General features: G+C 33.8%; 1 protein-coding gene across 1 annotated transcript in view; it reads left to right on the top strand.

Moving 5' to 3' along the window:
• Wdsub1 (WD repeat, sterile alpha motif and U-box domain containing 1) overlaps nucleotides 1–16,406 on the top strand; it is a 44,025-nt gene extending 27,619 nt beyond the window's left edge. The window contains exons 10-11 of the mRNA XM_026401465.2: nucleotides 5,694–5,834; nucleotides 15,912–16,406. Of these exons, the coding sequence (XP_026257250.2) occupies nucleotides 5,694–5,834; nucleotides 15,912–16,069 (299 nt within the window). The 3' untranslated portion in view covers nucleotides 16,070–16,406. The remainder of the gene's footprint in view (nucleotides 1–5,693; nucleotides 5,835–15,911) is intronic.
• The last annotated feature ends 511 nt before the right edge of the window (nucleotides 16,407–16,917 follow it).

Below are 16,917 nucleotides of genomic sequence, written 5' to 3'. Positions count from 1 at the left end.
TGGGGATTTTTTTTTGAAAATACTTAGATGGTAAAAGTTATGTTGTCTGTTCAGGTCATATCATGTAAGTTACTTTTGTATTGCTAATAACTTCTTTACTTTATAATTTACTCACTCTGAGAGTAGGTAATAGACTGTAGGATGTCTTTTATTTTAAAAAACGTCTGGTAAATTTAGCATCTTAGTTGATTTCTCATTAATCTCACATAATGAATCTTTACCTTATCCAGCAGAAGTACTTGACACTATGAATTAATTTTAGACTCAAAAAAGGATGTTTGAAAATAAAAGCACAATAAAAAATGAATAGAAATAGAATTCTGTTTTGGTTGTTAGATAAATAAAAAAATAAGATATTCTTACAGGATTAAATTAATGGCCTGAAATATTCTTGTAGAATGAATCTCGGGTTTAATAGTGATAATCAATGAAAATAAGTTCCATAAAATGTTAGAAGTTCAATGAAACGACAAATTCAGTGGTAGTTAATTTGAACAATCATGAATAGATATAGAAATGTTGCATATTTTCTAATGATTCTATGTTGAGTTTGGGAAGTTGGGAAACTCAACAAATTAGACACAGAATAAATTAAGTAAACAGATTATATGTTTTTATATTTATATTTTCACATAATCCTGAAGTATCTTCATTCTAAAGGCTCAAGAAGCTACCCTTAATCTTCTCAAGTGCTATTTTAAGATACAGTGAATCCTTTTAGTCTTGAGTTTTAAGAAAAACAGATCCTTTCTCAAAACAGCAAATTAGACTAATAGAGAATTAAAATTGGGTCTGAAAATAAATGTAAAAGGCAAACTGATGAATGCATAACTATTTTGCTTGCTTTTACCTTATGGTATAATTTTTAAAACAGTTCTAATGTCAGTATAAATTAATTCTGAATTTGCTTAACATTCAACAGATGGAGGAAGTTGATTGAGCAGTAAAGTATATTGATCAAAGTAGTATATCCATTGTTTGACATTTAAAAAATTATTATGGAATTAAACAGTCTATCAAATCTTCTATCCATGGACTTTTTGTAAATATACAATAAAGAGACTTAACTACATATGAATATTTGAATCTGGTGCTTTAACCAAGGTTAATAGCCATTTTTTAGGATTCCTAATGAAACATAGTAGACACATAGTATTAATTAAGGAAGTAAATTCTTATATCTAATACTAAATTTGCATAAGGAATTTCCTGACAGATTCAAAAGATCCTTAATGTTGAGAGGGATATCTTTTTAAGACATTTGTGAATCCATGAATTTATAAACACTACTGTAATAACATGTCTTAGAATTTGGAATTGTTGGGCTGGGGTTGTGGCTCAGCAGTAGATCGCTCATCTAGCACAGGTGAGGCCCTGGGTTTGATCTTCAACTCCATATAAAAATAAATAATTAACAATATTGTATCCATCTACAACTAAAAATATTTTTTAAAAAAGAATTTGGAATTGTTGTAAGTGATATAATGATGGAAATTTAGATTGACAAATGCCAAGGAATATATGTCATGTTTATATTCAAATAATCAAGAATCATACATTTCATACATTTCAAATTGGAAATGAGATGTTTTCAAAGGTTTGCTCTTTGTTTTGATTTTTTCTTTCCAAGAAATCATAAAAGCACATAGGTGTTTTTTTTTCCTAATTTTCTGTGATTTGGAAAAGTGTCCCCCAAGGGTCCATATGTTAAAAAGTCTGGTCACCAGCCTGTGGTGTCACTGGGAGATGGTGGAATCTTTAATAGGTGGGACCAAGTGGGAAGATGTTAGTGGGACATCACTAAAGGTGTGTCCTTGAAGTGGATATTGTACCCAACCCCTTTTTCTCTCCCTCTTTCTCTTGTTTCCTGGGTGTCATGAGACAAGCAGCTTCTTTTGCCATGTCCTCTTGCTGTGATGTTCTACCTTTCTACAGGCCTAAAGGCAATGGGGCCAAGTGATCATGGACTGAAACCAATCCAAAATAAACCTTTCCTCCTTTTAAGTTGTTATTACCTCAGGTATTTTGTCACAGTAATGGAAAACTCACACAGAATTGGAAAATTATAATACAAATTCCTTTTCAAATTTTACATATCAACTGTCTTCACAACTCAGATTTTGAAAGTTTCATGTTTCAGTTCCTAGTAATGCTTCATTATGTCGATTTTTCACTTGTTTAAAACTGTGAATGTTATTGACATTGTCATTCTGCATGTCATTAAATATTTTTCCTATTTATACATAAAGTGGAATAGTCCCTTCAACTCCTAGTTATTGTGCACTGATCTGCTATTGGAATGAGCATAACTTTTCATTTCAACTGCTGCTTTTAAGTTGGTGCATTCCACTTTCCATTGAGTACTTGGAAATTTTTGGTATCTCCTTTTCTCAAACTGATCAGTTGTCCTGTTGCATCTTTCCATACAGGTGTGGACCACACAGTTTTTCTGGATATTGGTGGTTTGTCCTTACCTATTTTTATTGTAGGATTCAAGAGGATACCTTGCTACCTTGTTTTGTTGAAAATGTTGTCCATGGAATATAAGTTTGTTGTGTAGTTACTCTGTTTTTATGTGGGGATTCAGAGAAATTTGAAATGATACTGCTTATACAGCTTTCACCAAATTCTAACCAAAAACCTACTTATAGTTGTGTATTTCTTTCCTAAGTTAGCTTTTATATCTTATTTTCTGTTGATCATTCTAATCATTTTATAATTTTTTATTTGTCAAAAAATAAATAAAAAACAATTTTTAAATTTTCTTTCCAGGTTACTATCATTGGGTTCTGTTGTTTTCCATGGGACAGTGGAGACCAGCTTGTTTGTGCATGGTAGTTATCAGGCTCCTGTGCTGTTCTGTTCTCCAGCCTCTAGATAATGCTGGTTGTGCTGCTTTGGTAATGTTCCTTATAGGACAGAATTGGGAAGAGTGAAGGGCACAAGTAGAAAGAACTCTTGACCATTTGTGTACACAAATATCTGCTCTAAGCTGTCACGTTTCCCACCTCCCATTCTCAACCCAGTTGCCTTTGTTTTTTCTGGGAAGGAAAGGAGGGTGGATTTGGTGGCCCATTTTGCTTTACAAAAAAGCAGCTAGTGTTTCAGGAGTGTAGTAGATAATAGGCAGATACTGCTATTTCTTATACCAAGAGTTTACTGGCCATCAGCTAGTAAGGGTCCTTGCTTTCTGAGTAGTTAAGTTTAGGGTACTTCTTCCCAAAACCCAACCACAAAAGGAGATATTTGTGGTTAAACTCTTTGGAAATGGTCTGGTAAATGTTCCCCCGAGAGCAAGGTGATCTCACTCCTGTGTGTATGTGTGTGGTACTGGGGATTAAACCCAGGGGTGTTTTGCCCCAGAGCTATATCCCCAGTCCTTTTTATTTTTGAGACAGAGTCTCACGAAGTTCCAGAGGCTGGCCTTGAACTTGTGATCCTCCTGCCTTAACCTCCCCACTCACTGGTATTATAAGAGTGTGTCACCATGCCTAGCTTCGATTTTTAAATGATGCTAAACTTATCCAAGGATAAGACCCAATTTTGGGGAATTTTGAATTAGGGCCTCTTATATTCTGTGTTATAAATATATACACATTCTATATATTAATTTACATGTATAATATTTTTGATGGGAAAATACTTTTTTCAGAATATTAAATGCTGTTATATCCTTTTCTTGTTGTAAACTATATAATTATCCCTTTAAATGAGATCTTACTGTGTAATTTTACAAACATGTTCTAGAAACACTCATGAGAGTTAATCAAGCCCTGTGGAGGTAGAGTTTTACTTGGCAAATTATCAGGAAGCAGATCCTAGTCACAAGAGGTTTTCTACTATCTCACCTCTAATAGGTGCACCTCCGTACATCTTGTTCAGTCAAGCCTTCAATCTGTTGGTCTTACCCATCTATTTAAATCGCTTCTATTCTCATTTCCCTCGTTACTTAACTTTTGAAGTGCATGACCTATCATTATAGTTCGTATTCAATCCTCCAATTTATTTGATGAAAATAAAAATACACAGTTCAGTTAATCTTCAGAAAATGTGGCACTGTGGATGAACCAATCTTGGGAAGAGGTGAACTCAGTGCACTGTCGTGAGTTATTCTGACTTGTTACATTTAAGTCTGTGGTGATGAGATAACATTGTACTTGACTTTAGAGGCACCCTTCTCTTTGTAGGCACTTTTGAGTAGCTTTCTATTCAATCTGGATAGTGATCTCAAACTATCTGAGTCAATATTTTTGCAAAATCATTCAACATGTAAAGAAATTATTGATTTCTGTTACTTTAAAAAAATGCTTTAGAGAACCTTAATTTGGTTTCAGCAACTTACATATTAAAAAAAGTCCTAGGAAGGTAGTCACTAAGCAGCAGGCTAATTTGCTACATTAACATGAATATGGGCAGCTAGCTCCAATAAATTTAAACATTTATTACTCATGGCACTGAAGGCATGGGCTTCATGTTCTGATTGATTCCTTTTCCTATGCCTCATGGGAGCCATTTGAGTTTGTGTCATAGCTGAGGAACCCTGAGCTTTATGAAATCCCCAGTCTTATAAGGGGACTGTCAGCAGAGTAGGCCAATAGGAAAACATCATCTTCATACTGGTTATGAAACAAACTTGCTTTCTGCCTGGGAAAGAGAGTGTATCTGACCTCCAAGGATATTTGCAAACTTCCTTGAAAAGATTATATAAGATAAGAAGTATCCTAAGATGTGCATAAGCACCCTGGGGAATTATCTCTCAACAGAAATAGTGCTGGTTTGGCTTTTTATGGGAACTACGAAGCATTCTGAAATACAATTCTTTTCTTCTATCCATCCTACCCTAAATACCTCAAACTAAAGTAGAACTGTCAACCAGTTCTAAAAATATAAACAACCAATAACACTAAACTTCCTAAAATCAATTATACTAGACTTCTAAAAGTAAAAATTGAGATGATTTTTTAAAATTAAAAATGAAATTTGTGCATACTGCTGTTTTGGACAAGCAGCTGAGACTTTTCATTGTGTTTCATATAAGAATGAGAAAATATATCTAATTTCATCGTTTCTTGTATTATAACATGGATTTTTTTAAATCATTCATCTGAACTTTCAAAGTTATTAGTAATTTTTTGTTATATAGATTTTTAATCTTTGTTTTATGGTGCTGGAGATTGAACCCAGGACCTTACATGTTTAATGCGATGACAGGATCTTTCATAAGAACTAGATCCATAGCCCATGTCATATAAATAAACCAATAAAATGAACCTTTTCTGGTTTTGTTGTGTGTTAATTTCTGGCACCTGAAATTCTTGAATTTTCACAATCTAAGGTGGTTCAAAATAAACTACCAGCTGCTGACATAGCTTAACCAACAGGTAGTATTCTGTATTACAGTGATTCATAAAGGAATTTTTAACAGACATTTTCATATGGTAAGACAGTATGTTGGAATATTTCTGGTTGTAGTAGGTAAAAATCTTTTTGCTAAGGAGTGGCATAAAATTTTCCAGCCCTTGGGCTAGGGCTGTGGCTCAGTGGCAGAGTGCTTGCCTCGAATGTGTGAGGCACTGAGTTCGATCTCCAGCACCACATAAAAATAAGTAAAATAAAAGTATTGTGTCCATTTACAATTAGAAAAAATATTTTTTTAAAAAAAATTCAGCCCTAATGGAATACTTTCTTTTCAGAATCTCTAGGATTGCGTAGTAAAGTGCTGAGGAAAATTGAAGAGCTCCGGACCAAGGTGAAATCCCTTTCTTCTGGAATTCCTGATGAATTTATATGTCCAATAACTAGAGAACTTATGAAAGATCCTGTCATCGCATCAGGTATGTGTGATGCCTACCAAGTCGGCAGGGCACGCTTATGTGCTAAACAAATAATGAAGACAGAAGTTTGCTTAAATGTGGAGAATTTTCAACATTCCTGTTTTCTCACTAGTTTTTTTCCTTTGGAAAAACTCATTAGGGCTGAGGTAAACAATTGAACATTTTATAATAAAATTGGACAGGTTCAGAATTGAGAAAAGGATTTTTCAGATTTTACTTAAACTTGTAAAATGTATATATAGTTGCCAGAACATAAAGATATCATTTTTAAGTTAGACTACTGAGAACACTTAGGGTTTGTCATAAATTTAAACAAATATAGAGAAAAAGAATTTAAAGATGAGCTGTAACATTCCACATTATTAATCATTGTCCATATGCACATATTTTTCGTAGTTGTAATCAGTGAATTCATATTCCATTGTAGGGTGTTTTATTTGACCTCAAATTTTATTACACATTTCTGCATATTGACTTAATCTATGTAATTTGTACTTACAATACAATACCTCTGAGGTTTTGCTACATTTTGTTTAACTCTTCTACTAATTGGTGTGTGTATGTTTACAAATCTTGTTGTAGCTCCATAGTACTGACATCCTAGTTTCTGTTGTCACTATTACTTAGGGTATTTCCATAGGATGAATGCCTCAGTGCAATTAGTATATTAGAAACTGTATTCCTTATACTAGAGAGGCAATGAGTTCTATACCTTCCCCTTCCTTGCCTGATTGGATATCAGTGATGTTTTTTGTCTTTCTCAATGACACATAAAGAGCAACTTCACTTTCCTTTTCTTTGTGTAAGACTGAGTTTGATCATCTTTTTTGATTTATAATTTCCTTATGTGACTTCTTATTCACAAGCATTTAGTTCAAATTCAGCTTTTAGTTTTTATTCTTTAATAAGAAAAACACTTATGGAAGGCGAGTACATACACTGAAGAGCCAGACTGACTGAGTCTGCTTCATTACTTATCTGTGGAGGACTTTTCAATCTCTCTGGTCCTCATTTTCCTCATGTACAAAATGGGGATATTAGTACTTACCTCATGAAATTCTTGAATGAGTTAATATGTTAAGTATGTAAAACAACTGCATATAATAAACACTGTAGTGTTAGCTTTTTTAAATTTCAAACTGAAATTTACTATGAGTATAGTAGTGGCTATATATTTTTGAGTTGGTATAAAAGGATTCTTGTTTGTAATTGAAACTCAACTTGAGTTGGCTTTCAATGATATAGCAATTGACTTATTAAATGTGAATCGTAGTGTATTCAGAATTTCCTTATTTGTGCAGAGCCTTCTGAATAATCACTTGTGTGCCTTTCCCACATGATGGAAAAACATGACTACAAACTGGTCCCAAAGTTTATTTACATTTTATGTTTTTGCACACTTGAGAGTGATTGGTCTGACACAAACCCCACAAGAACTCATTGGCCTAATTTGAGCCAGAACCCTGGCTCAGTGGTCATCTGTTACAGGAATGAGGTGAAATACTGCCTTCTTAGCTGTAGAGAGTTGAGAGGAAGATAGTATTGGGAAGGGCCTCTCTCAGAAAAGGGGGTGTGGCACTGACCAAATGGTAAATGTCCACTCTAAAAATTTTTCCAAGTTTCCTATCTTTAAAAGCATATATTACTTTGTATTAAAGTTACAAATAGTTGAGTTTTGAGGCTTTTTTTGGGGGGAAACATCTGCATGGGATCAAAGAATATGAAAGGATTTTTGTGAGGAGGACCTTGATATTTTCCTTGTTTATTCATTCCTTGTTAAGGGTATAATTTTAGACATTTTATAAAAATGTCTGTCCTCTTTGATTGCAAAATCATTTTTAGCAACATTGATGTCAGCATATAACATGTTAAAATTCAATCATGTTTTTTAAATAGTGGAATTGGACCAGTGTCTGTGTGATTATTGATAGATTTGGGCTAATTGCTATTGGCATGAAGAATTTTCTAATTTTCCATTTTGAGCCCTTCCTACCCCATCCCATCCCACCAGTATTTACATCTTTTGAACCAATTGCCTTGGATGAATTTCTAAGATATTTGTGTTTCATTCTTTTAAAAAATAGTCAAGCACTAAACATTTAAAAAATGGAGGCTTTCTGTACTCTAAGCACTGATTTAGTTTTGGTGTGTCCTTCTATTTCGTTATTTTAACTGATTAATATAAAAACTGTACATATTTTGGAGGTATCTGTGATGTTTTGATAACTCTTTGCCAACATGTTATTCTATAAGAAAATATTGTTGATCATATTGTGCCTTCAGGTGGACTTGTGTAAATTTATCTTTTAATTTTAAAAAACTTTTTCATTTTAGCCCATTTAGTCCTTCTTAGAATTTCTTTGTTACAGTAGAAAATATCTGATGTTTTGACTAGGATTATAGGAAGTTAAATGAGGGGTGAAAGTAACTTTGCACTAGTCAGGCATTCCTTTTATTCTTTTTCTATTCCTGCCAGGTCTGCTCTGTTTAACTTAATTCACTGAAAGTAACAATTCATGATATTAAAACCTACTAACCTTGATCTGACCATTTTTCTTGTTCTACATTGTTTTCACTATATCTAGAGAAACACCCTCTTCTCTTAGTTCAGGTGTTCTGTCAGTTTAATTCCTATGTTTTGCTTCAAAGAATGTCTTTGGTGTGGATTTCTTTTGCTCAGGACACACTGTGCATCTTGAGTGTATGTATCTTCCAATTTCAGCCATTCTCATACATTTTTTTTCAGACTTTCCTACTAATATACTGTAAGTTGTCTAACCTGCCCATTGAGATTTCAGTTATTTATCTTCTCTGGAAATTTCATTTAGCATGTAGAATCCATAGACCCTGGAGCTACATTGCTTAGGTTTGAATGCCAGCTGTCATTTCATACCAGTGTGACCTTGAAAAGTTATTCAGGCTACAGTTTCTTCATCTCTAAAACAAGGATAATTGTAATACCTGCATTACAAAGTTATACATAATGAATAAATATAGTACCCTGCAGTGGTCTGATACACTATTTTTTTTCTAAGGCTGTCTTTTTTTGAGGCTTTTGAGATTCTAATTAAGTATCACCTGTGGAGTTCCAGTGGGGGAAGAGGACATTTAACTCTGGAGAAGAGGTGTGCTTGGTCCATTTTCTTGGACAGGAAAGTGGGCAGCAATGTGTTTATTTTTTCCCCTCATGGACAAGAGAGTAGAATCCAGACCACTGAGCTAATATTTTTCACTTAAATCTTTCAATGCTAAGCTATTCATTCAAAAAGATGCTACTTTTATTCACCATTTCTAGGTATAATATAGCTAGAAGTTTTTAGGTTCACTCAGTCTGCTTTCTTATTAGAAACACAAGTATAGGAAATGGATGAATCTCACAATAGGTATCATGACTGTGGTATTTTGCCACAACTTATTCATCTGAGTGCATTAAGTTGAAGAATGTGTCCATTAAAATAATCCAGGAGCTTCTTAGAACTTGTCTGAATGGAAATAAAATTATTTAGGTCATTTTGAAAATGTAATGAAAATAAGCAATACTGAATGTAGTGATTATCATAATTTCTTTTTAAAGTTTTTTTCCTCAACTTAGTTACAGTAAACTTTACATGGATTTTAAAAAACAATCGTGTCATTAATACAGATTGTCAGATGCAATTGTTTTGTGTTAGAATATTTTGAGTTTGCTTTTTTATTCATAAAAATGCTAGTGTGGGGGGATGTGGTCTGTGTCACAGCTCTTGACAATCCTTTTCTTTACTACTTTGGGATAACTGAATTGCGTAGAGTAAGAAACTGGCAGAGAAAAAGTATTCATTTAAGAAAATTCAATGAAAGGTGACAAAATATACTATAAAACAATGGAGATTAGGAAATATTAAAAATTAAATAAGCTCACTGATTAGCTAATTTAATATTCTTAGTTCCTTCTTTTCAAATGATGTTAGCATAAAGGTAACCAATACATCTAAAATATCAAATTTATTAATTCGGCTCCCATTATGAAAGAATTTTTCTGTGATTCATAAAGGAAGAGTCTGAGATTAGCTAATAACACATAATCCCTCTATGTAACCCAGCCTAAAAATGAGACAGTTGTAGCAAGTAGTAAGGAAGGGGGTGCATACTTGTCACCTGGAAAGGTACCAGAGACCATGACTCTTAGCATAATCATTACTATCTGTGTAATCCCAAACACAACAACGACCTTCATAAAGGAGGAACTATAGGCAATGGGAGGAGAAAGCACAATAAAAACCTTGATTATACTTCAGTCTGAAATAGTGATATATCAAATTCTGGACCTTCAAAATAGAAAGTATACCTTCTTTTTAAACACAGGGGATTTTTTAAAGGGTCCCCTCACTTTAAAGTCTAGCTCAGTGCAAATGAATTAGCTATTACTGAACTCACGGTATTTCACATAAATGATATCCATTTTAGTATCACTATCAGTAGTAGGTGAGTGTGATGGTACTATATGACACTGTGGGTCAAAATACTCATCTTTTTAATTAATAAAATTTTCCTACTCAAAGTTTTTTTAAACTTGATGGCAAATAATTTGTGTAAACCTTTCCAAAAATGGCCAAAATGCATGTAAAATGATGCACAATATCAAGTTATATAAATTCACACTGAAACATTCACACCTGCTAAGATGGCTAAAATAAAACTGGAAAAAAGTGTTGGCAAGTATATACAGAAATTTGGGCTGGGGATATAGCTAAGTTGGTAGAGTGCATGCACAAGGCCCTGGGCTCAATCCCCAGCAACACCCAAAAGAAAGAAAAAAGGATATACAGAAATTGGAATTAAGTTTGGCAGTTTCCCAAAAAGTTACCAACAATCTACTCCTAAGTGTATGTTCATGTTCACATGGATAGCCCAGAAGTAGAAACAGCCCAAATATCAATAGATGAATGGATACAATGTAGTATAGCTATACAATGGAATATTATTAGCCATAAAAAGAAACAAGTACTAAAACATGATGCTATACATAAATATATGCAACATTGTGTAATTTAATTTATATGAAATGTTTGAAATAGGCAAATCCCATAGAGATAGATTAGTGGCTGCAGTTTTTTTTTTTCCATTGGTGTTCTGAATTAAATAGTGGTTGGTAATGATTGTACAACTTGGAAATGTACCAAGAATCAAAGAATTTTATACTTAAAAGGATGACTCTTATGGTATGTGAAGTATAAAGAGCGAAAGGCAATCACAGTTGTCAGTATCTGCACTTGGCATGTACTGTACCATATCTGGGGCTGAAGGACAAAAGAGAAGTTGTGGTTCTTGGACTTCTAAGGAGTGGAGGAGTTGCCCAGCTGGTGCTACTGTCTATAAGGGGGCAGGATAAAATATTTGGAGAGACTGTAACCAGCTTCTCCCAGCAAATGAAAATCCAGGGGCAGGAACAAGAAAAATAGGAAACCTTGCCCTGTTTTCTAGTTTCCCTCTAAATATATCACTGCAGGATCTGAGAAGGAGCCAGCAGAGAAAGCAGGTGTAGAGTTTGTGGTATTCTTGTTCCTGCATGTAGAATCCTCAGCATCTTGGGGCAGTACCTTAACAGGGCTAAGCAGCACTTAGGATTGTTTCTGTAAATGCCAAAAGCACATTTGATAAAATCTAGCATCTGTTTACTTTCTCAAAAAAGAATAAAGAAACAACTACAAACAATATGAATTTAGAAAAGTAGCAAGTAAAAATAAGCAAACAAAAAAAGGAGTATCAGTAACCTTTCTCTGTAAAAAAAGCAGTTAAAAGGTAAAACAAGACTACAGTAACTAAAACTAGAACAAAACCTAGATAAAATATGCAAAGAAGAAAACTACAGATAATCTCTGTAAAGTATAGGTAAAACATAAGACAATTTATAGTAACAAAAACTAGGATAAAATCTAGATATGATACCAAAACCAGATAAAAGACACATCAAGGATTATTAAAATACTGGCAAATTGCATACAAAAACATATTAAAAAGTTAGTGCACCATAATCAAGTGGGGCTCATCCCAGGGATGCAAGAACGGTTCAACCCATGGAAATCTATATATAATTCATCACAAAATCAATGGGCTTAAAGACCAGAATCACATGATTATCTTAATAGATGCAGAAAATGCATTTGACAAAATACAGCTTTCATTCATGTTCTAAAAACTAGGATAGTAGAAACATACCTCAACATTGTAAAAGCTATATATGTTAAACCCAAGGCAACATCATTCTAAATGGGATAAAAATTCCCTCTAAAAACTGGACCAGACAAGGATGCCCTCTTCCACTACTTCTATTCAACATAGTTTTTGAAACTCTAGCCAAAGCAATTAGGTAAAAGAAAGAATTAAGGGGATATAAATAGGAAAAGAAGAGCTCAAACTGTCCCTATTTATTGCTGATATGATTCTATATTTAGAAGACACAAAAAGTTCCACCAGAAAACTTCTAGAATTTATAAATTCAGCAAAGTAGCAGGATATAAAATTAATGCCCATAAATAAATTGCATTCCTAAATACTGATGAAGAATCAGTTCAAAGAGAAATTAGGAAAACTATTACATTCAAAATAGCCTTAAAGAAAATAAAATACTTGGGAATCAATCTAACAAAAGAGGTGAAAGGCCTCTATAGCCAAAGCAATCCTTATCGAGAAAAGTGAAGCAGGAGGGATCAATACTAGACTACTACAGAGCTATAGTAACAAAGACAGCATGATATTGGCACAAAGAGACATGAAGACTGATGGAACAGAATAAAAGACACAGATACAAACTCACATAAATAACAGTTATCTTATAGCAGACAAAGGCAGCATAAATACACATTAGAGAAAAGATAGCTTCTTCAACTATTGGTGCTGGGAAAACTGGAAATCCATATGTAGCAGAATGAAATAAAACCCCTCTCACCTTGCAGAAAACAAAGTGGATCAAGGACCTAGGCATTAGAACAGAGACTCTGGCCATACTAGAAGAATATGTAGGCCCAAATCTCCATCAAATCAGCTTAGAAACCAACTTCCTCAATAAGACTCCTAAGAAGTAAAATCAAGAATCAATAAATGGGATGGTATCAAACTAACAAGCTTCTTCACAGCAAAGGAAACAAGAATATGGAGAGCCTACAGAATGGGAGAAAATCTTTGCCACCTGCATCTCAGAGCATTAATCTCTAGGATATATAAAGAACTCAAGAAATTTAACATCAGGGCTGGGAATATAGCTCAGTTGATAGAATGCTTACCTTGTATGCACAAGGCCCTGGGTTCAAATCCCAAGCACCACAAAAAAAAAAAAACAAAAAAAAACCAATCAAATGGGCAAAGGAACTAAACAGGCACTTTACGGATGAAGTAAATATCAGTCAGCAAATATATGAAAAAATGTTCAACACTCTAGCAATTGGAGAAATGCAAATTAAAACTACACTGAGACTTCATCTCACTCTAGTCAGAATGGCAATTATCAAATATCATTGAATTATCAATGGCAAATATCAAATGTTGGTGAGGTTATGGGGGGAAAGGTCCGCTCATACATTGCTGGTGGGATTGCAAATTGGTGCAACCACTGTGGAAAGCAGTATGGAGGCTCCTCAGTAACTTGGAACAGAACCACCATTTGACCCAGTTATCATACTTCTTGGTACATACCCAAAGGACTTAAAATCAGCATACTGCAGTAGTGATGCAGCCATTTCAATGTTTATAGCAGCTCAGTTCACCATAACTAAGCTATGGAACCAACCAAGATGCCCTTCAACATATGATTGGATAAAGAAAATGTGGCATATATATTTATGCCATAAAGAACAACAAAATTATGGCATTTGCTGGCAAGTGGATGGAACTAGAGACTACATTCCTAAATGAAATAAGCGAATCCCAAAAAACTAAAGGCCAAATGTTCTCTCTGGTACGTGGATGCTAACCCACAAGAAAGAGGGTAGGGAGGAAAGAACAGAAGTTCATTGCATTAGACAAAGGGGAATGAAGGGAAGGGGGATGGAAATAAGAAAGACAGTAGAATGAATTGGATATGACTTTCCTATGCTCATACATGAATACACAACCATTGTAACTCCACATGTTCAACCACAAGAATGGAATACTAATTAGAATAAGTTATACTCCATGTACATATAATGTCAGAATACACTGTACTGTCATGTATCTCTTAAAAAACCTTCTAGACATAATATGCAAAAATTATCAGATCTATATAAAGAAAACTACAGATCATCCCTAAAAAATATACTTGGATACAAAGACGATAGGACTCAACAAGATATTTGTTTCATTTTACAAACTTAACATCCTTATAAACATTTTTTTCCTAGCAATACTGAAGGTGAGTGTTAGATTTCACTTGAAAGAATAAGTAAGAACATCAAAAACAAAAAACCTAGAAAACAATAAGAAAGGTAGTCTTATTAGGTTATTAGAACAAGTTACAAAATCTAAAAGTGTTGTATCATTGGCACATAAATAAACCAATGGAAAATAATTCTTAAAAATTCAGATGTTGATGCAAGTGAATTGGGAAATTTAGTGAGTGATAGTATTTTTAAATCCACAGTATTCTGACAATTGAACAGTTTTGTGGGAAAAGATAAAATTGTATTTCTCCTACTTCACATATAAATTAATTCCAGATAGGTCAGAAATCTAAACATAAACAAAATTTTTCCAGTCCCAGAAGAAAAATGTAGGTAAGTTCCTTGATGGAATGGGGAAAACTCTCCTGAATAGAATTTTTTTCTCCTAAGGACAATTATAAGAATAATAGGCAAAAATGTTTGTAGTTCATAGGAAAAAGAAAACCAGTTGCTCAAACATGCAGAAAAATTCCTACCATTCTTCCATTGCTCCCCTAAAGATTGATAACACTATGAGTTAAGACATCACGTTCTGTTGATGCTGTAGCATCCGACATACAGCATGTAGACATTCTCATAAACATTGCTACTAGGAAGGAAATTGACACTGTCTAGTAAAATTACAAGTGACATGCTCAAGACTGTTCACTGCAACACTATTATAAAAAGAAAAAACCAGAAACCATCCAGATGTACAGGAGACTACGGTGGGGAGGAGAGAACATTTTTAAAAGAACATACCATGGTGCAAATGAGTGTACGCTAGCTTTTATGCAGAATGTATGCATTTGCATTTGCTTATACAATAACTGATCTACACAGTTACCTATGTGAAGGGAGGAACAGGACTGGACAGGAGAGAGAAGACTCCTGAATGTTTAATAGTTTTTACTTCTAAAACATGTAAACAATTTTCAAGCACAGTACTTCAGTTAGACTGGGGACTTACCTGATGATAGAATCAAAGAAATCTTAAATTTCACACTTAAAAATAGTAATATACTGCCATTATTTCAAAGCAAATAGATGGGAGCCAGAGTGTCAGCCTCAGAAAAAGAACTACAAATATAAAAATGAAAGTAATGAAGCAAAAACTCCAATTTTGACACATGTAAAGGCAAATAAGTTTGCAAGAAGGCAGTATTAAAAAGTGGATTTTTTTTTTTTTTTGGTGGGGGGAATTTTAAATCTCTTTACTGTCAAGTTCTGAGTAGGTCGAGTTCTGTATCTCTAGATGTTCCTCTGACTTTTCAGTTTGGAAGAAAGTTTAGCTTAGTTATCCCTAAGAATCTTTTCCTTCTCATTTTTAGCCAAATTTTTATTTACTACTACTCTACTTAGCTCTTTCCATTTCTTTTTTTTTTTTCCAATATGACTGAATTTTTGACAAGATCCTGGTCTCAGTTGCAGTGTTCAAAAGGAACCATATAAAGCGCTATGAGTTTATAATGATACTGTTCTAGGTGACTGGGTGTGACAGAGCATAATCCAATCTTAATGCATGTAAAACACTAGAATTTCAGTTGTGGCAGGGATTACGTTGGTATAGCAGTCCAAGCATGACAGGAATATCATTTAAAACCCAATGAGGCCTTGGCAATGAGTTTTTATACTCAGTTCATTTTAGAAACCTTATCTACTTTCCTACATTTCAAATAATTTGTATACTTTTTTGTTTTTCAAGATGGCTATTCATATGAAAAGGAAGCAATGGAAAATTGGATCAGCAAAAAGAAGCGTACAAGTCCAATGACAAATCTGGTTCTTCCTTCAGTGGTTCTTACACCAAATAGGACTCTGAAAATGGCCATCAATCGATGGCTGGAGACACATCAAAAATAAAACTATTAGCTGAAGTTGGTTCATGCCTGAAATCCCAGCGACTCAGGGGACTGAGGCAAGAGGAATCAAAGTTTGAAGCCAGTCACAGCAGTTTAGCGAGATCTTGTTCAAAAAATTTTAAAAGGGTCTGGGAATGTACCTCAGTGGCAGAGCACTCCTAGCATGTGCAAAGCCCTGGGTTTGATCCCCAATACTGCAAAAATAAATAAATTGTTATGTTGTATTATTTATATTTTCAGTGATCTCATTTGAATTAAATACTAAGCAAGCATTATTAAAAGCAAAACAGAAGGAAAAATAAATTTAGTTATAAAAATCTTCAATTTTCATTCTTTAAAATTCATGGACTTAATTATACATCTTTTTTGTACTAATGAAAAAAATAAAACTTTGACTTTAAATTGGAGTGCTTTAAATTTATTCTGGTTAGGTATGGGTCATATCACTTTACAATTAAAGATCAGAATGCTACATAACAGATGTTTATATCCTAGTTAATAGCCATTTGTCTGATAACTTGAGGATTTATAACAAAATAATTATAAATTGCTTATAATTGAGAAAATCACTTCAGACATTTAATAAGCAATTTTGTTGGACTCAATTTGTAGGATACTAAGGATTTTTATTCAAACCCAGATACAAGTTAGATAAAATAAATTACCATGAATAAGTCAATTTGACTTTGCATAATATACAAAGGGGCTAACTAGCCTCCTTTTAAAATTCAGACTTTTTAGAAGTTCTTGCAGGGTAATTATACAATGGCATTTTTACATAGTACTCTGGGGTATTTAATACACCACCACCACCATCCTGACTGGTGTTCACTCAGTGGACTTTCTGGG

The sequence above is a fragment of the Urocitellus parryii genome, chromosome 1 (assembly GCF_045843805.1).
Source record: "Urocitellus parryii isolate mUroPar1 chromosome 1, mUroPar1.hap1, whole genome shotgun sequence".
Lineage (NCBI taxonomy): Eukaryota > Metazoa > Chordata > Mammalia > Rodentia > Sciuridae > Urocitellus > Urocitellus parryii.
Note: the sequence above shows the minus strand (reverse complement) of the source record. Positions and strands in the feature narration are given on the sequence as shown.